Source organism: Coloeus monedula, assembly GCF_965178545.1.
Source record: "Coloeus monedula genome assembly, chromosome: 6".
NCBI lineage: Eukaryota > Metazoa > Chordata > Aves > Passeriformes > Corvidae > Coloeus > Coloeus monedula.
Genome location: NC_138786.1, coordinates 24,752,848 through 24,773,798, shown reverse-complemented (window position 1 = coordinate 24,773,798; position 20,951 = coordinate 24,752,848). Strand labels below are relative to the sequence as shown.

General features: G+C 37.9%; 1 protein-coding gene across 1 annotated transcript; it reads right to left on the bottom strand.

Moving 5' to 3' along the window:
* Positions 1 to 1,215: 1,215 nt before the first annotated feature.
* Positions 1,216 to 20,672, bottom strand: SPI1 (Spi-1 proto-oncogene). Its single transcript, XM_082284346.1, has 5 exons — positions 20,534 to 20,672; positions 13,975 to 14,068; positions 6,489 to 6,676; positions 2,493 to 2,649; positions 1,216 to 1,812 (listed from the first exon to the last, which is right to left on the bottom strand). Exons 1-5 carry the CDS (start codon positions 20,576 to 20,578, stop codon positions 1,496 to 1,498), a joined length of 801 nt encoding a protein of 266 aa, XP_082140472.1. The 5' UTR covers positions 20,579 to 20,672; the 3' UTR covers positions 1,216 to 1,495.
* Between the last annotated feature and the right edge of the window lie 279 nt (positions 20,673 to 20,951).

Genomic DNA, 20,951 nt, shown 5'->3' with positions numbered 1-20,951 from the left:
GAGAATTCAGGTCTGTAAGAAGCTCATCACTTTCAACTATTTCTGGTTTCAGTGAGGAGCAAGCTCTGAAAAATTTCAAGTTATTTAGTGATATTTGGCATGTTGTACTGCATTTCAGTATTGTTAAAAAACTCCTTCTCTTCATTCTCAATCTGCCTCATTTCACAGTATCAATCGTGGGAAAATCATGATGATATTTCCTGATTTTTGAGTGACTGAAACAGTTGAGATATGTTAAATAATGCTAAAACTTAAAATTCTAATTTTCTTACTGTTGGTTGAATTTGGATTTAATTTCTGTGTTTAGATGTACTGGGTAAATTTACCATGGTGTCTCAGATATTGAATTGTTTTTTATTTTGCATTTTGAGTGTTACCTATACAGTGCAGTTGTTATTAGTTACTATTAATTGTTTTACAGTAGGGATTAAAGTCCACAGTTAAAATCTTGAAACTTGAATTCTTGTACTTGAATTCTGCAAAGATAGGATTAAATACAATTTATTTCCAATAAAGATTCATAAGCTAGAATCAAGGTATCACTGTGGGGGAAAGCAAGAAGAAAAGAACATGAGCAGGAAAATGAGTGAAACCACAGAAGAACATGGTTAATTATTATATCCTAAACAGGATGGAAGTATAAATGCAATTCTTGGTATATATGACCAGAAAAAGTTCAACTGGCAGTGTTTTGTTTGCACAGGAAAAAATAGTGAGAAATATATATATGTATATATATATATGCATATATATAGATGTATTTTTCAATTTCCTTCAGTACTGTAGTCCCTTTCACAGTAATGCATTTCACCCGTTATATTTGTTACTGAGTTTGACACCACTGACGATGTTTCCAGATAAATTAAGAAGTAGCTACAGATGGGTAAGGCCCTATAACCCAGTGCACCTTTTGTTCAGACACCACACAGGAGCTGTGTCTGCATAACTGAATGTGTGACGCTTGTTTGTGAAGTAGTCATTTATTATGCAAACATCAAAAATTCATTATATCTAATTTTATTAAATATGTACATGTTATTACTATTTAAAAGAACGAGTATCATTCCAAGATCTGCAAACTTCTCTCTAGCTCTGAGAGCTGCGGCAGAGCCTGTATTAATGCTAGTTTAAAAGCTGGAAGCTAACGCGGTGTCACTGTGAGTGACACAGCACCACCTCTGGAGGCAAAACTTCATCGGCTGTATTCTTTAGTTGCAACACAATCAAAAAAAAGATCTTTCCTGACAACAATATATTTGTACATTGTTTAAATTTCCCAACTCTGTCCAACTTGGAGGATGGAAGCAAAGAATTCTGTCATGATTAGGATTCTCAGATGCTGAAGAAGGGAATTCGTACCAGAAACATCTGATGATAAAGGCTGTTTAAAGGCAGAGAATGGGGCACAGGAAGCAAAGAGAAAGATGCGTCCATCTCCTCTGCTGGTGTCCAGCCAGGAGCTCTTAATATTTTTCTTGCTCAGGGTCCCATGGCCTCAGTGAGGATAATGCTTCCTATCAGTGGCCCCCCTTCCCATCACCTCTCCACTAAACTGGTAGGTCAGCTTCTTCTTAACTTTCTTGACTTCCCCTGTCTTGCCATAGTTTCTCAAAGCCCGTGCCATCTTCTGGTAGGTCATTTTCTTGCGATTGCCTTTCTGGATGCCCCAGCGATGCGCCAATGCTTCTTTGTGTTTGGAGGAGAACTGGAAAGTACCTTTTTCCTTGTCCACCCACCAAATGCTGTCCTTCATGTCCCCACTGCGAAGAAGGTCCAGAAGGAACTGATACAGACGTATCTTTTTCTTGCTGCCTGTGTGAAAGTCAAAGAAGAAAGCCAGTGGATCATTAGTGTTTGTGTGTAGTTCCTGGTGAAACAGCAGAATGCATCTAAGTGTTCCAGCTAGCTTGGGAGAGACTAACTTCTTCAGTTTGCAGCATTTGTAACAGTACACAATGTAACACTGTGAGGACATATTGTGGATTGATGTACCAAGAAGAAAAAACAAGAATAAGTAATTCCAAAGGCTAAACTTCCAAAATTAATTTGCTAATTTGAAGCTAATTGAAAGACATTGCTTCAAAACTAATCTAAACCTAATTTTGGCAGGTTATACAGAATGTGACTCTCAGGTACTGAGCAAAGAGAGATAAATATTTTTTTTTTAATTGGTTCTTCCTTGACCTTCTTGTCTTGGTTTTCCCAGCTGTTAATATAAATTGGAGTAGAAATGGCAACAGCCATTTCCATTCAGGAAGCCCCAACAGACAAAGCCGGAGGAGGGAGGTGAGTACCTAAAGAAATGAGGTTTGAAATAGTTATGAATGTGAAAGATTAAGAGGACAGGAGAGTGCAAGGAGTCAGGGAAAGAAAAGCTTTGGCAGTGGCATAAAATACTAGCACAGCAGTTCTACAGTTTTATTCATTATCATCATGGTAATGTAACAGCTACTCAGTTCATAGCTTGACAAAATCCTTCTGTTTTCACTGACCTGTTTCTCCATGCATAATTCCAGGCCCAGGGTCCACACCATCATTCTCCCCATCTGATACCTCCAATGGGGGGCTCTGCCTCTCTATGTCCTCCTCGTCAGAACTGGGCTGAGGTGGAGAGGAGTACTGTAGGCACATCCGGGGCAAATATGACACCTTTTGGAGAACAGAGTAGTAGAGGGAGAAGGCAGTGATAGAGAGTAGGGCATCAAAATTAAAAAAGGAAATGTAATGAAAAGAGTCACAGAGAAAAGGGGGAAGAAAGTAAGAGGTATGGGAAAATGTTTACTGTAATACTGAGTGACTTAGTTGTTGACATTTATAGTAGATGCCATCCTATTAAGAAGCACTTTCAGATAACAGTCACCACTTACACATGTACAACAATGCACCTTTACAAGAGGGAAGGATGAATAACATTGTGAATGTCAGAACTTTCCCATACCTTATATCCTGTGCAAGTAACACTGCCCCTCTTCCCCCACATCTCCCCAAAGCTTGCTTTCTTCCTAATAAGTTTCTGATCCCGGTTGTCTATCCCCAGAGTGAAACTGCTTTTCAGAACAACTTTTTTTCTAACGCAGACCATCTGGAGCTAAATTTGAAGGAGATGAACAATACTGCCCTATCATGGCTGGCTTTGGCTCTGTTGTCCTCTTCCTTTTTCAGGCACAGTACCTTCTGACGTCAGCGAAATCCTATGGGACTGCATCCAAATTTAGAGTTGGGATTATACTGGTCCATCGGCTTTCTGTCTTAAATTTCCCCCATGAGGAGGGGAATAGCCTTAACACTTAGATAAGGGATACATCACATCAGCCCATATTCTCTTTTCCCAAATGGCTATCTGAAAATTCCCCATTAGGGGGGATTTCTCATCTGCAAAGCTAGCAAGCTAGTTTTTGTGTTAAATTCTCTTGCCCTTATATAGAGATGTTGTCAGAAGCAGTGTGGAATATACCTCAGCTCTGTAAATTCTCAGTTGTGGTCTGGTTTGCTAGGAAACATGACCAGTTGCCACAAATTATTGCATCTTCTTATTTAATAACGAGAAACATATCAGTCTGAGGGGCAGGGAGTAAGAACCCAATTCCTACTTTAAAAAAACGCAACCAACATGCCCCAAACCCAGCAGAATATTTTATGTAGCTTTCATGAAACGGGACAGATGAAGGTCCTTGAAAGCGAGCTCCTTTTGAACTGCTCTTCTCCTTCCCCAGGAAAGGATGCTTTGAGCCTGATACCCTTCCTGGGACAACTCAGACACTGAAGCGGGCAGTGGGTGTTCATGAGTCACACCACCCACCGCGTGCTGGGCTTTGCCGAGTGGTGCTTTTCGGATGAGTTTTGCACCACCTTAAAATGTCCCAATAAGGCGTGTGCAGAGGGCTGGTTTGGGGCACAGCAGCCGGCAGTTAATGAGTTGGCAGATTGGCTGGAGCCGATCGGGCAGGAAGGGCAGGATTGGGCAAGAGTGCGTGTAAGCTTCCTGTCAGATCCCCAAGAGCGAAACTTCAGCCCTCACCACAGGCACCTTTAGCTTTTTACAGTTAAGAAAGCTGCAGCCTCCGGGGTAGGAAGGAAGGGAGAGACTGTGCCATGGGGGAAGGGGAATGAGAAGGTGGGACAGAGTCTTACAGGGGAGGGGAACAGAGATTGGTGCCCCTGCAGAGAAAAAGGCTGTGGAAACTTAGAGTGTTTTGGGAGGTCGTGTGGGAGTAAGGAACCTCTTCTCTGGGGCTGGAGTGGGACAGTGGGAGAGTGGGAGGGGACATGGTGTCTTGGAAGCAGAGGTGGTTGCAGAGGCCAGCCTGGGCAGTTGAGTGAGCTTTCCCCATGCTGTCCCCACTTTCCCTGACTGTTCTGTCTTTGCTTACACTTCCTTTGCACCTGAAACTCAGCAAGGCCAATACAGTGTCACGCAGTTTTGGGACAGAATTACAGAGTCACAGAGGACCGGCCAGTGTGCTATAAAGAGCCAGGTTACTAACACTGTTCTGGAGGGAGAAAACTTAAGGAACTACTAGCTACTTTGCATTTTCTGATGTTTTCTCAGGGTCTGTGGCACTCATGTGTGATTTTCCTCTTTCTAAAGTTCTTCTCACAGTTTTCCAACCTTTTATTTCATCCTCCCTTCCGAATGAATATTTTTTTCTTATTTTATTATTTGTGAGGCCCCTGTTGGCAGGCTAACAAAACTTTTAAACAAATCTTGTTCATGAACAGGTTAAACTTCAAATTTGATTTCACAAAGTAATGTGATATTAACAGACAATTAAAGAAATGTCTTTGCTTGTTCTTCCTTTATTGCAAACAGTAACTCTGATATTGCAGGACAGGCACGCTAGTTAGAAACTAGCAAATTCAGAGGAGGATTAAAACTTACTTCCTGCTTCTGTTTCTTTGCCTGGGACTGTGACTGAGACACACCAGAAGCTGAACTTCAGAGCATGCCAAGTACTATTTGCATGAGCTATTCTAGGAATAAAAGTAAAGTAAAAAGCCAAAGATCCCCTGCTGGTAAGGAAAAGGAGGGTAGTGGTGAATTCTGCATACTAACATCTTCTGCAGCTTGGTATGGGGAGGGGCAGAGAGAGAACAATGCTCTTTATCAGAAGTTGTAACAAAATTAGTTCCCTGCCTTTCATCCTGAAATGAAAGGCCATAGCTGAGTAGAATGAAGGGGGATAAGCAGAAGTGCCCTCTCTTGTTTTTCAGCTGTCCTTCCGAAGACATTCCTAAAGGGGCTCATTTTCACCCTTTGCCTTTGGCCAGAGGTAATGGTTGGTCATTAGGTGTTAGCAGTTGCAATGAGCAACTGAAACAGCTTGAAGCTTCCCACAGACTGCTGTTCCATTAAGCATTTTTTATATTTGTAACTTTCTGTTCCTAATTCTTTGTTTGTATCGACATCTTCTATTCTATTCCTGATTTTTTTATGGCTTGCAGTTTCCTGTTTTCAGTGTTAACTTACTCATTCTATTTTTTCTCTTCTTTCTTTTTGATTAACACAGTATTAACATACAATTTCAGTTTGCTTTGAACAGAGAAACCCTAAATGATAACCCCATGCATGTGGTTTTTCTCACCAAGTTTCAGCAAGGCCACTGTTACATGCAGCACTGTAATCAGCAAATGCTCTTTTCTCTGACTTCAATTCTACTCTGTCATTTTATTTAGGACATTTCATGTATATTGGGAAACTCTTTAGCACAAGAACTCCCAGCTTTCTTACTGCTTTCAGTAATGACTTTAGGGCATAGTCTTGTAGGATCAAGAGTGATTTCCACACCTACTGTGCTTAGTATCTTTGCAGTATGATGGAACACCTTATAATTTCAGCTTCAGTGAGAATTCACTGGTGCTTTGGTGACTATCTTTACTGCATAGTGGAGTATCTTTTTTTTACAGGGAAATGCCTGGCTTCATGTAAAATCTGAGCAAAGACAAGACAGTGTGCTTTGGCTTGTGACTTGTTTACTCCCAGAGGGAAGCACAAGTACGTTCTCCTCAGCCTGTGGTAGAAATTACCAGTGACTTGTCTTTGTTAGCATTTCTCATACAAGTCATGTAAAAATGTCAGGGTTCCTTGGAAATATTTAAAACCTTACTACTACTTCAAAGCTCAGAATTACTTCTTAAGAGTCATGGGTACCCTCGCTATGATGATACAAAGCTTCTCAGGTCCAGTTCATGTGCAGGATTGCAAACCAGTTGATTTTCATTCCAAATGAAACAAAAATTAGAAACTCCAAACACCTCCACAAAATGCAGTTCTCTTTTTAGACAGTGTGAGGAGCGTGACTTCTCATTATCCAGGTAAAAAGAATGTTTAAAATACATTTGTCCTGAGAATGAAGAGCTTTACATGCCCTAAGAACCTGAGTAATTCTTTTCAGCAATCTCTTTCACTTAACAGTTTGCATTCCCTAATGCACTATTTTCTTTACCATTAATTATCATCTGAAATTGTGAGCAGGGGTTGGTAACCGCACCTGGTGGTTGAGTCCGATGTGTGTGGTTGGGATTGCAGAATCCAAGACATGCATTTGCTCAATCTCCATGTGCCTGTAGAGCTGCTGCAGCTGGGGAGGCTGCACACTCTGCAGTTCTGTGAAATGGTTGTCTCCAAAGGTCTCAAACTCACTGTGCATGTGGTGTGGATGATATTCCCAATAATGATCTAAAGAAAGTTTAAAAAAATTGTCTGTCATTGCAAGATTAAAAAACATGGCATTTACCTGGCTTTCTTTGGTTCTTACCCCTGTCACTGCCCTTTCTGCCCTCTCCAAACCACTCCTGTTGACCTGTCTGTCTCTGCTGACAATCTGTATAGATCCCTGTAAAGTTTCTTTTCCTGATCTCATAAATTCCTGTGGCTGGGAAGTAATACTTAGGCCACTTTAAGTAGGACAATACTCTCAGATAGTGAGATGGATTTCCATGATAATTTAACACAAGATGCAAAAGATGTTAATGCTGGCACCTTTCTCAAGAAGAGATCATGACAAGTTTCAAAACATTGTCATTCTTGAGACAAATTCTACTGATCTTCATACTGTCATATTCTTATTACACTCCTTATGGAAATGAGGAGGTGGAAAAAATGTTAAGATTATTCGGCAGCTATCTTTAGTCTTTATTTTACTCTGCTAGCAAAATCTCAAGAATGCTGCAGGAAAGGCACTTTTCTAGATATTTCCCGTAATCCTGTGTTGCTGTATCACACATTTTGAAGTACCAATACTAGAGAATAAAAGGAGAAACATGTGGAAATCTGGTGTACACTGTTTACAGGAAGGCTAAATTCTAATGCAGACTCCTTCTCCACCTGTTTTATCTCTTTAGTACATTTGAAATTTCTGTGATAATTTGGATTTTTTTCAAAAACATAAAGAAGTACTTAAATAACCACTATCCTGTTTCCTGATTAATTTATCCTTGAAATTAAATTCCATATAATTTTCAGTTTTATATTTCTGGCTTTTTTAGTTCCACATAAGCCTTCAAGTTTTTAGAATGTCATATTTGCTGCTCAAAATTGAAAATTTTCTACAAGAAGTGTGAAGTATTGCTAATTCTATTTCTCTTATACAATAGCTGCATACATAATTTTGCACATATTTATGTGCAGCCTGTTTTTAAAATCAGTGTCAACACTATGTCCTCTGCTCTGACTGAACTCAGAACTAATCTTCCAGATTTTACCTTTTCGTGCATCATTTTATGCATGGCCAAAATTTCTTCATGATATTCTGTGTACCAGTTCTAATTTATATATTATAATTCCAAGTTTTCTTCCCTTGTATTATTATAAATCATTTCTGTCCTGCCCTTCACATGTTTTTCACATGTTTTGCTGTCATGTACTTTTACAATCTACTTCTAATTATCACTTAACCCAGCTTCAGCTCTCAGTCTTTCAGTGTAAATCAGTATAATCATCCCCCTATTCACACTTGTACACTCCTCCAAGCTCCCTCCCAACTGTTGACATCCATTCAATAACAGAATTGAACATGTTCCTCTAAATGTAGTTAAATTTATAGAGGAACAATTGTCTAGTTCTGCAATATAACGTTATTGTGCATGACATTATCAGGATACTAATGTGCTATGAATATTTTTCTTAAATATCAAATTTGTTCTTTTTCTCATCTTCTATCTCCTCATCCTTCCCCACTTATGTTTCAAACAGTTAAGTGTAATAACATTGAGGATTTGAAATCCAGGAGAGTGACTTTGAATGTGGCTTCCTTTAGAGTTAACTCAGTGAATGTAATACCAAACATAGTTGTACTTGAGAAACTGTAAGGTCCTTTAGCTGCCTTTGTCCTCAGGCCTGTAGAAATTTATTTGGAGGCTCTATCACACCCTTTGTGACACCAGCACTTACTTTTTTTGTCCTTTCTGCTTTTCTGATTCACGAATAAACCTCATCACTGCATGTGGAAAGGGTGGAAATGTGCTTATAAAAGCATCCAGGGACCTGCTGCATTACTTTGTCACTTATTTGCTTTGTTGTATGGCACTTTCTGTGGGCTATGTATGGATTTTATAGCCCTAAGACAATTACAATGCACAGTAGCGCTTCTTCATGTTGCAGTTCAAGACAAAGATTTCAGTTTCTAGGGTAAAAAAGTGGGGTTAATGGGTGCAAAGTACCCAGGTATTTTTACATCCACATCTACTTCAACCCAGGAAACAGCAGAGTGTGTGAGTTGAAATCCAAAGGTTATCTAAGGCTGTGTCGTGGTAGGAAGCTTTGAGCACTTTCAGTGTGAAACCTTTCCATTTAGCTGGAAGACTGAGCCACACTAACTCTTGTTTTCTCTGGGTTAAATGACTGCAGATTTCCTTAAGTAGAGCTAACCACTGAGGTCCCATGTACCATGGGCAGCCCTGCATATTAAATTGTTGAGAATACATTGCAGGAGTAATCTAAACTCTCGTTCCTTAGAACAATCTGGCTCTGCTTGCTGTGTGGAAGGTGCTCCGTTGGAGGGCAATGTGTATTCCCAAAGAGCCCTTGTCATTGATCATCTACAACAGCAAATGAGATCAATGCATAATTAGGAGGATGACAAAGCCCAGGAAAAAGTCTCTGAGGTGTCAATGGCAGGTCTTCAGCTGTGGAATGTCTTACTAGTAGAAAATATGGTGGCCAAGAGAGAACAAAGAACCTTTCCAACATGCATAGCCATGAGTATCTGTGCACCCTCTAGGTGGCCTACTTTTGATTCTTTTAAAACACTTTTTAATCAGCAGTCATGTTTTTATACTTCAAGATACCTCTTCGTTTTTTGGAGCCTATGACAAGGTTACTGTTGTTCCAGAACAGTTTTAACTTTTCCCTTGGCAGATTAATTAACCTATGGAACACTATTTATGCATATTCATGCTAATAACTAATTATTAATTATAATATTAATTACTAAAGTTATTTTTGATGGAATTAGATGCTGCTGTAAAAAGAACGTAATAAAATAATACTATTAGTACAGCATATAGGATTTAAAGTAATGACATAATGGTATTACACTACAAAAAAAATCTATGTCAGAAATTACTTCAACACAAACTTATGTCCAAATATTCAAGTTGTTATAGGGACCAAAGTCCTTATTCTTTCTAAATTATCTATAATTTCCCAGTGATGCTTAGGAAAAACAAATTGGTTTAGTAACATTAGAAGAGAAATTACAAATCTGTCTCCACAAGCCCTTCTGCAGTTAACCATCCTGGCTAAGTTATTGCACATGAAAATTAAAAGAGAAATATCTAAATATTTGTGTCTGCAGATATTAGAGTTACCAGAAAATTTACTTCTGTGCTCTTTGTTAGTTTATGTCAGTAACACATAGCAATTATGTTCTTTTCTCTAAAACATGAAGGTGGAAGGAAGAAAAAAGACAGGAGAGAAAAATTCTAGAAATGGAAAGTGCCTGTTCTTTGAGTAAAGGAAAATGTCATTAAAAGCCAAGTTATAGCTACACAATGGAGTCATTATGAGAAATTTCATGTGAAGTGAAAGAGGATGTGAAAAAAATTCTCTCTTACAGAGACATGGAGATCATGTTTGTTTTGGTCTTGTATGTAGTGAAAGGTTAGGGGAAGGACAATCATGAACTCTGAACTCCCTCCCATGAACGAGAGGATGTTAGCCTGTTGGGAAGCCATAGCTGACCTAAAGCCATTGTGTTAATATTCACCATGGAGCTAGGTTCTCACTCCACAAGTGAGAAAACATGACCAAACTTTTTCATACACCTTCTCACCACTGTAAATTGCTTTAATACGTGAAAAATGGTAGAACCAGCAGTCGGAATATGAAACAGGCTCAAGGAAGGTATTTATAATAAAAGTGGAGTAATGGGCTAAATCTGCATTATGTATGCAGTGCAAAGCCGTGCAGAAATTCATGAGCCAGCTATTGATCTGGAAATGTGACAGCTCTGTCAGCACAGCGCTCTGCCCTGGCTGAGGAGACAGCTGCTGGCATGGATGCACTTGGGAGGTCTGGCCTAATGGCTCTGGCTAGTTCTGCTCTGGCCTGGGCAGATTTTCCAACACATGTTGAACTAGGAGAGGGTTTCTTTCACAGCTCCACACTGCATAGCTTACAAGTCGCACTGTGTTTTGCATACCTGAAAAAACAAGTCAAGGAAAAAACCCATAGGGAAAATGAGAAAAATATTGAAGGACATTGGAAACTCAATGTCTTGATCAGATACTGCAGAAACACTTGAGAAGAGTACTGTAGTCCTGGTCAGAGTGTCAGTCTTATCTAAAACAATATTAGAATCTCATTAGCTCTCACTTTACAAACTTCATGACTTTAATAATGCCAAATATTCAAAAACCTGTGAGTCAGGCCCCATCAATTCATGAGAATAACTTTGAAGGGAAGGGATTTTTTAATGAAGTTTGGAATTCTTTCTTTTTTTCATATAGGATTTAAGATGGAGATCCACCTGTTTGGACTTTCTTCCACTTCTATGTGGGCTAATAAAATCAAAGGTGAGATTCTTAAATGATCGTGTTACTCCAGGATGTAGGACAAAAATAAAATCCCAGATCATGAAATCTAGTAAGTTCCATAAGGCTAGGAATGAAGCAAACAAGGGTCAGCACTCAGCTTCATACAGAAAGTGATTTTTACTAAACCTATAATGTTTGGTAGTAACATAGAGACAAAGCTGCAGTGGAATTAGGTAATTACTAAGATTGCATTAGTGTTACAAAATATGCTGTGTTACACTTACAGACTTACAAGCTCTGGGTAGGGTGATGGACTAATACATGATCACTTGAAGCAGCTTCTGTCCTGCGTGACTGTGTCTCTGTGTTTATTACAGTTTTTAAAACATAGATACACTGCAGTACAGAAAATAATCACACAATGCATCACATTGTGGTTTTGCTTGTTAAAATCAGTGTTCACTTGTTGGAAATTATTTCCTACATATTACTCACTAGTGGCACAGATCTACAGCTTTTGATGTGGACTTTACTGCCTATTTGTGTAAATATGGAGTAAGGGTTTCCTTCAGCATTATATTTGAGGAAAAGGTGACAGTAATGCATGTAGCACAGATCTACAGATTAAGACATTGCCATCTCCCTTTCACAAAATTAATTTGCTAGCTAGCAGTGAGAGAGAGGTAGTCTGACACTTGAGGAAAATTTCCTATTTCTTTAGCAGTCCCTTGTCAGCAAAATCAGAAGTATTATTCTGTCTAGCAGCATCTATTTGCATTAACTGGCAGTTTTGAGGTGCACAGTGGTACCGAGTAGGCCTGAAAAATTATTTTTATGTATTGTGAGGGATCTCCCTGTACCCCAAGCTGAACTTCTCTCTCACAGTTCTGTTCTTACTTCTTCTTTTTTTTTCCCCTAGCTAATCAGGTTCTTGTCTCTTTCACTGCTGTCACTGCAGTACCTTTTTTATTCCTTTCCCCCTCCATTTTTCAATCATTGTGCTTTTATCCAATTTGTTCTGAACACTTAGTACATATTTCTAAACGTAGTTTGTGGCATCCTTTTCCTGCTCTTCTGCATGGCTCTTCTAAAGACCCTATACTTCTGTCATGTAAACAAAATGAAAGCCAAAGTTGTTTTTTTCAATATTTATAGGAAAGAAGGAAACTGGAATAATTTGTTGTTTTCACTCTCCATCTGTATTCTTTGGTTGTTCACTGCTCTTTTGGACTGTGAGCAATTCAGGACAGCACAGGGCACATTTGATATTTATACACAACCAACTACATTACAGGCGCTTTCCTAAATAAAAATCTGACTGAAATGTGCAGGTTGGGTTTAAGTTGTGTCTTCCATAAGCACTTATGTTAGGAATTAAAAATATGGTTTTAAGCTCTTTAGGACAAGCGTAGCACAACTTTAGGGACAGACAAATTTCTGTTTAAAGTGGGTGTTTAGGTACTGCTTGCTTAGGCTATAACCCATACAGGTGACTATCCAGTTTTTGTTATGTTCATTTTGATGAGTAAAATCATGTTATTGATTTGAGAAATGTAGCTTACGAACAGTCTTTCAACAGAAAAATGGGCAGTAAACCAGATGGGGTGATAAAATTATGAAAGATAAAGGGATGTTTTTGTGTGAGGTAGCCTGGACTTAATGACAGAAAAGATATTTCCAAGTGCTTTTTCCTACATGATATCTTTTATATTTATTGTTTAATTGTCACCATTGCCTTTTGAGATAATCAGTGTTATCCTGTTTTATGAGTGTGCAAACAGGTACAGGGTATAATGTAAAAACCCTGAATTTCCATGTGGAATTTGCTGGGTATGATTAATGAGACTTGACAGATGCCGTGAGATAACTTATAAAAACTGAATTAATTCTTTGTCTCCAGGTGTTAAGAATATCATAGGTGTTTCCTGAATGCAATGTAGAGAACAAATGTAGATAGAAATCTCTTTCAGCTAAATGCTCAGAGTGATCTTACTCTGTAACTCACTGCTCTTTAAGATAGCTTCTGTTGCCACAGACAAAACAGTGCTGTGCTATGAACAGTTCAAGTCTTAAATTATAACAGCAATGGATCTAGTTGTTATATCAGTGGGAGTCTTTCAGGGAAACTCCAGGATCTGCAGGGACTGCCACCAGTAACACAGTAGAACGGTGCTTTTCCTTCCTGAGTCAATATTGACTCTGGTATTTCCAGGGTGGTGTTGCTGGATTATTGTATTGCACAGGAGATGAAATTCACAAAGCAAGACTCTCGCCTCTGCGTTGATTTAGAGTTCAGTGCCCAGACAACATTAAAATATAGACACCAAAGCTTTGAAATCACATACATAAATTGAAGTAATAAATAATCATACAGCATTTTTACATTGAGTTATGTTTACATACAAACAGCTACAAGGAAGTTTTACATAGATTTAGAGAGAGGAAGTACTTGGGTGTACTGGAGGAAGAGTGAAAGTTGTTAGGTGTGGCAGCATGCAATAGAGAGCAAAAGAAAGAGAAAAATACGTGGAGTTGAAAAAGGCTAAATACCAAATAAACCTAATTGAAATAAAAGCACAAATAGATTATCTAGGACCTAAGTCAAATAGGAATTGAACATGGGAAGTAAGAGGAGGAGTAGTGTTGCAAATCCATGTTCTCAAAAAGTTGAGAAGCAAGCTGAATGCTTTTGATCTGCAGAGGAAAATAAAAACACAGTAAAGATAATGAAGGATAGAGATAATGATATACACTTTTCTGGAAGCTCCTTGCATCATACAGTGCTTTTTAAAATGCTCTTTCAGAGAAACCATGTTGCAGTTGCTGGGTTGGAACAGTGCCATTAAGCAGAATAAAATAATGTTCATTTCTGATTTGAAAATATGTGCCTATACATTATAGATCACAGCAGCAGATTTGTTGTTTTCTCATATGTCCTAAATCTATTTCCTGTGGTATCCCATGAGACTTTATGCTCCAAGGAGATATTTTTTGACTTACCACCATGACTCTCTCCATCACTGTTGAGATACTGGTAATAGTCATGGGGCTGTCGGTAGAGGTCTGACTCATAGGGTACCATATCTTCAGAGGGCTGTACAAAGAAGAGGAATTTTTAGAACTGTAAGTTTACACAAATCCTTTCCAAATTATTCATATAGTTAGTGAAGGGCTGATGCCAACCCATTTTATATTGCCTAGGGAAAGAAAGGGGAGACTTCAAGTTATTATTGAATCAGCAGAAATAAATTGCGTGACACCAGACACTGATTTGGAAGAAAAAAAAGAGTAATCCCAGTGGAAAAGAGACCCAGTCTGTGTAGCAGAACTTGTCCTGTTGTAATACACAAATCCCTTGCATCCCATACTCCAGCCTTCTGAAGATACTGCTTTAGAGCTGTTGTGGATATCAGGCACAAGTAAAGGTGAAATATTTTCTTTGGTAATAACAGACATTTTCTTTTCTTGACAATGATGATGGTGATTCTCACAAAGCAAAAGAGAAAGCAGAAACTTGTCTTGCCTAAACATATTAGTCTGATTTTTTCTACAAGGTCTGACTAAATGGTGGCAGTCTGTGCGAGGGTAGTGACATTGACAGAGGGCATAAAAACATTTTCTTTCTCAGTTTCTGTCCAAGATGAACTCTGAACGTTTGCTGCTTCAAATCAACTACACAGGGCTTTTAGATATACACAGTGAAGACTTTAAAAGTCCAAATGTGGGGCAAATAGTGAGTTGTGACCTTTTGGATGCTTAGCTGTAGAATTTAAGTCCTCTCTATCTTCCAAAAACAGGTGACATAGGGTAACTTGCCTACTTCTCTTCCTCCTCAGGCCTAGTATTCCAATGCAAATACTGATTAAGATCTTATGTGGTTGCAATAAAGGTTGCTTATTATTAGTTGTGCACAATCTTGTTGCTTCATTTAATGTTCCTTCTTTTTCATTTCCAGAATGAAGACTTAGAGAAAGATAGTGTTTCTCATGGGGTTTTGTTAAACCTTGGTCCAGTTAAGTTTGTTACAGTATTTCCTTCCAATGTGAACAAATCCTTGCATTGTCAACAGCAAAGAAGAACTCAACCACCTTTCTTGGCTTTTTTTGGAAAGGAAATTATTTCTAGTATTTCTAGGTATTAACAGAAACATTTTAATTCTATTAATGACTCCATCATAACAAACTTTGAATGACAAATATTTAAAATAACACGATAACTTACATGATGGGCATATTTTTTGCGTTCATATTTCATATGCCTATTTCTATGTCACAAATTCTTTCTCTCCTTCCATGAACCTGTCACATTTTTGGAATATCTGCATTTTGTAAGTTTATGCTGTGGTGACAGCATGACAGAAATACAGAAGAGCTTCTTTTTTTCTTACTCCTCTAGACTGCTTGAGAACATGAAACCTAAGGTAGCAGCTGCCACTAAAAACCAGATGGAGGTGGTAGATAAGCAGCTAGCAAAAGGAAAGGACTATTTTTTTCCTGGTTTCTTTAATTCTTCTGGTTAACTCCTTCAGCTCATTCTGTTGGAATTTGGGGATTTAAAGATTGTCCCTTTCTGAGGATTAAGATGTTAGAACACATACAAAAAAAACCCCAAAAAAACACTTTCAGAAATTACTTTGTACCTTGGTAAATCCTTAGTAACAGCCACGTGCTGTATTAGTGTATCATTAAATTGCACTGGGAAGATTGTCTAAAATTTCGTGACTTTCAGCACGCACACAATCTGGGAATCAGATCCATGGAATATTCAAAGCCTCAGGAGAAAATCCATCACATGGCTACAAGCTCCAAATATAATCATTGGTGGTGGATAATTGCTTTGGGGAAATCTTGAGAAGATGATAACACACAATAAAGGCTATCTAAGGGAAAGACTAAGGAAAAGGGACAAATCATCATTTAATTGCATGTGCAGCAGGAATACCAGTGAAGGGAGTCTTCTCTGGTCTCCAGAGCTGTACTGTAGGTACAGTCTCCCTTTCCAAATCTATGTGATTCCAATAGAATTGCCCTTTATCCGTACAGAGATATAATGGGAAGTATAATCTATTTTCCAGATTTCAGGGGGGTGGTCAAAGAAGACAGTACAGCATGCATTCTCTCTGATGTTTCTGCTTTTTTGCTATGTATTTTCTTGGTGTTCTCTCTGTGGTTATGTGTATTTACTCATCTTCATTCCTTTGACTTTTAGTGTACTCTGATCTCTGACAAGAAAAAGTCATGAGACTGTATTTTGCTTTCTTCAGTATAAAGTTCTGAATGGAATATCTACTTTTCATTATCTTTGCAAATTAGTGCATCCCACTCCCTCATTTCCTTTCCCTAAATATATGCTTCCTATTAAACATATAAACTTATGTCTTCATATTCAGAATTGTAAATTATTATAATTTATAGTATAAATTAAAAACTAAATTTATAATTTATATTATAAATTACTGTAATTTAAAGGAAAGCATTCATATGTTGTGAAAGGGGAAACATCAACATCTAAATGGGAAAGGCATATCATACTAGTTGGGAAAAACAGAGGTTAAAAAGTCATATAAACTTATATTGTTTGAAAGAAGAATCTCTGTTTCTTCTTAACTAAAATACTACAAACTGATAGACATTATTTAAAAATCAGTACCTAAATGCATTGAAGTTTTTAACTGGTAGCTATTTAGCCAAAAGTAAACAAGTTTTGAAAGAAATCAGTGTCCTGTCAATGTAGGTTTAATTTTCTAAAATTCCCACTGCTACAACAAAGCATCTATCACTCATATCTTTACAGAAGTATAGCTTGGCAGGAATGCCAAGCATCAGTCCAAAGTAGATAAACAATATGTATTTTAGGCATGGAAAAGAACACTTGACTTTTCCTAATTGTGCTTTTCCTTTGTTGTCTCTTCCCAATTTCCAAACTCCCCCACTTCAGACTAATACACATTTTCAGACAATTGTGTCTCACAGTCTGAGAGCTGAGAATGAAGTATTTTACCATTCAAAGCTACTTTCACAAGTTCAGATGCGTATTGAATGACAAGAGCTAAAGGAAGGTGTGTTAAATAGACTCTTAAAACAATGATTCCCTTAATATTTACAGATCTGACTGACTGCAGAGAGAGTTGGAGATACTGGACATCTAAAAACATCTGCTTTTACATAGGGCATTGGGGTACTATAAACTCTGTTTTGAAATTCTGGGGCTTAAAATCTCTTATTAGGGATTCTTGGAATTTTTGTCCTTGAATTTGTTTCCTGTGCAGTAATCCTTTTGATAAAATACGTGTGTGTATATCCTTGTTAACTCATGCCAATCTGTTCCCACAAATGACTTGTAATGCCAGTGCTTTCTATCTTGGTGTCTGATCTTCAAGGATACAGTAACTAACATGGCAAGATGCATATTAAATATTTTAAAGTCTATTTATCATAAACTTAATCAGATGGTGTTTAAAGGAGATAGTACAGCATGTATTCTCTCCGATTATTCTATGGGAAGGTGGGATATTTCCCTCTATTTATTATGGAGGCTATTTTCAATAATTTGTTTTTAATTGCTTTCTGGTTTTTTGGGAGGCAGTTTGTTGTTTTGGTTTTTTTTAGAAAAGTTTCTTTAGAAACTTTTTCACTAATTAGAGAAAAGAGGTTTCACCATGTACTTCTGTTGCCTGTTGTGCCAATTTTTACCCACTTGCCCTGTCCTTCTCTGGAACGTCCCCACCCACACTCATTTCATCATCTCACTGACAGCACTTCCATGACACTGAACAGTTTTCTTACTCCTGACAAAAAGCAAAGAATAGCCTATGTTTAATATTTAACTGATGTCAATAGCCATTTGTTCAATCGGTTGTTTCCATGTAAAAGAGTGACTGAAAGCTTTGTTAGGAACCATAGTTGTGGTATCTGCTTTCATGCACGCCATGAGGTGCAGCAAACTATCTAAAACCATATTCTACCCTCAAGGAAGAGGTCAACAAACAGTACTTTCTGTCACAGACTTTGATAAATTAAGAGTAGCCTCTGTCTTCCATCTCTGCCCTGAAACTCAAGGGAAAAGCCACAAAACCACTCAGAGAAAGCTCAGTTGGCATTGGTTAAGAGAGATACATTGAACACAACAGAATAGCAGTCTGAAAATCTTGTTACTCCCCAAGACTTTGTCAGATGATTCCAGGAAATGGTAAATTCACTAAATGATGATCTTTTTGTTATCTTGATATAACTATTCACTGGCATGTGATTCAAAAATACTTCAGACAATTTCCAATGATATGCTGCTGAGACAAGCTTTAAAGCCAAGATTAACTATATTTCCTTGGAAAAAAATTACAGTATAACTATTTTAGAAAAGATGAGTAAAAATACTAGCATGATTACTCATTGGGCTAGCCTTACTGGACCGTGTTGACAATGCAGTTATGTGGAACAGAGTACTTCTGTGGGGCATTTTTTCTCTCATGCAAAAGTACTTGATTCAAAGCTGTGATTTCTACAGGTGGCTACTTAGGGATTCATATATAACTGGAACCCTCTTTAGGCAAAAGTGTTTGAGTTAATTTTTTGACCCTTAAAATGACTAAATCCTATCATGCATTGGAAGATGCAGACCCAGTCTGCAGAACTTTTCCCCACAAAACTCCAAATCTTCAGAGGAAGATGCAGTACTCCCAAACCATTTAAACAGTGTTTTCCAAGTGAAGGATAAGAGTTTCCTAGCAGAGGCAAGAGGAAGGCAGTTGCTGACCCACCCTCAACTGAACGGGGAGGGGTGGAGGAGGAAAGTGTTGCTGCAACTCCTGCCTAGAAACAGGCTCATGTGTCCCCACTGAAAAAGTCCCAGGAGACACAGACATGCAGGGCTCTAGCTGGCAGTGCTCAAAGTGCACTTAAAGCAATTTTGAAAGTACAAACCACAAAATTATTAATTTTTTGACAGTTTAATCACAAAAATAAAAAACGAATTGCCCTGTCAAGTGCTCCAGTAAGATATAATTGCATTTTCACAACCAGTTGTATCTCTCATCTGAACAGAGTTCAGACAGAATATCAACTGCAACACAAATTAGAATATGGGCCAAACTATATTATATTTTCAGTCCATTTATTCAACACATGTCCTGGAAGTCAATACTGAAAAAAGAAAAAAGTCCAGAAAACATAGCTATGAGTTAATGAATGGACAGAAGATTAACAATTGTGTTTTTTTGAATAGAGAGGCTGTTTCCTGGGGTAGCTAAGTTTGTGTTTCTTCTTATTTTTTTTAAGCCCAACAAGTAACATGTGGAGAAATCTCTATATACGTTTTTATTGTCTTGGTTTCTATTCAGATTTCTATTCTGTTGCACTTACAGTAGACCCACTGGGCAACTCCGTGTGTTTAAGAAAAAGAAAAATGATTTTTAGGGTCTTCTCACCCTTTGGGTAGATAGGTGATTTCAGGGACACTGATGATAAACTGAGATAATAAAGGGTCTCCCTCAAAAAGAAGACAAATACTTTCAGTCATCATGAATTCTGAACATGACAGGAATTCAAAGGGCCATCTCTCTGGATGGAAGATAAGAAATGTCTTCAGTCTTTATTAAATGGGACGAGACGAAACCAAAATTTGATACAAGTTTTTGTTAAAGAACTCTTGGGCCTGCATTGTCTCCCTCTATTCTCTGACACATATATAGCAATTACTGTAAGCCATCTACCACATAAAAAGCCAAGCAAACCACCTTATCTGACACCTCTTCAGCTTCTACAAACTTCATGAAATCTAGTTAAGGCCCCTTGTACCCATCCTGCTTAGAGATTTCCCATTAAGGTCGGTTTCTGAACAACAGGTTAGTGACATTATTTTCTTCACAAATAATAATTTTTGAACTCGCCATACGATAAATTACAGCAGTGCAACAATGCTTCAGAGTTAAGGAAAGGATAGACGTGTCCCATAAGCACACAGAAAAATTTATATCTTAGAGGAAACATTGAAAGACCCAAATAAGGGCTGTAGGTTTTTTTCCCCCATTTGCCAAATGCTTTTTCATAGTAAATGAATTCAAGAGAACTCAGTTCAAGAAAAGATTAAGTTAAAAACTAAAATGCCATAATTGCAAAGAACACACAGAGTCCTAAAATCTGCAGTATATAAAATCAGCATTCAACAACTCTTCTGTCACAAACTGGTAGACAGTTAAATACATAAACTATGTCAGAGACTTCAGATGATTAAGAATTACAATCTGAAGAAAGACGGCTTTTATATCACGTAGGCGGCACTGAAGAAAAGAGATTTACTGACTTGCTATAAATGTACTGTACAAAAATACCGTACATTTAATCTGTGAAAACAAATGGAGATCAAAATCAGATACAAGTTTGGGGAGGAAATGTTAATTTCCCTTTCATTGCAGTGTTGTCACTAGTTTTATATATTGACCTAAGCCAAACTTCCTGGCATTACAGACCAAAACAGAGGTATTCTCAAATAATAAAACCTAGTTTAGTTTGCCTTTTGCTACTGAGCCCAGTGATCCATATTAGAAATAAATCCATATACTCACAGGGGGAATAAGGGGAAATCCTTCCATTTTGCAAGCTTGCAACATTCAGCCAACTTCTGAGTGAATTTTTCTTAATTCAGTTTTCAAACATCCAGAATAACTGACTTGCAAAAAATCATATTAAAAAAAGGGGAAAAAAGGAAAAATAAAGAAAAAAGAAAAGAAAAAAAAAAGAAAAAATAAGAGATCCTTGGACTCCGTAAAGTCCCTTGGCAGTGGTGGATCTCAGGATAGGAGGACCCTAACAAGTTTTCATCGTTTGCCCTTATAGGTTCTGAGGTGAACTTCTTCCCGAGTTGTATGCGAAGTTCCTGATTTTATCAAATGTCTGTAGAAGGCAGATAGCCCTTGGGTCTATCAGCGCGCTGTGACATCACACTTTAGCCAGTTTGCATAAATCTCATTTCAGGGAGCTGTG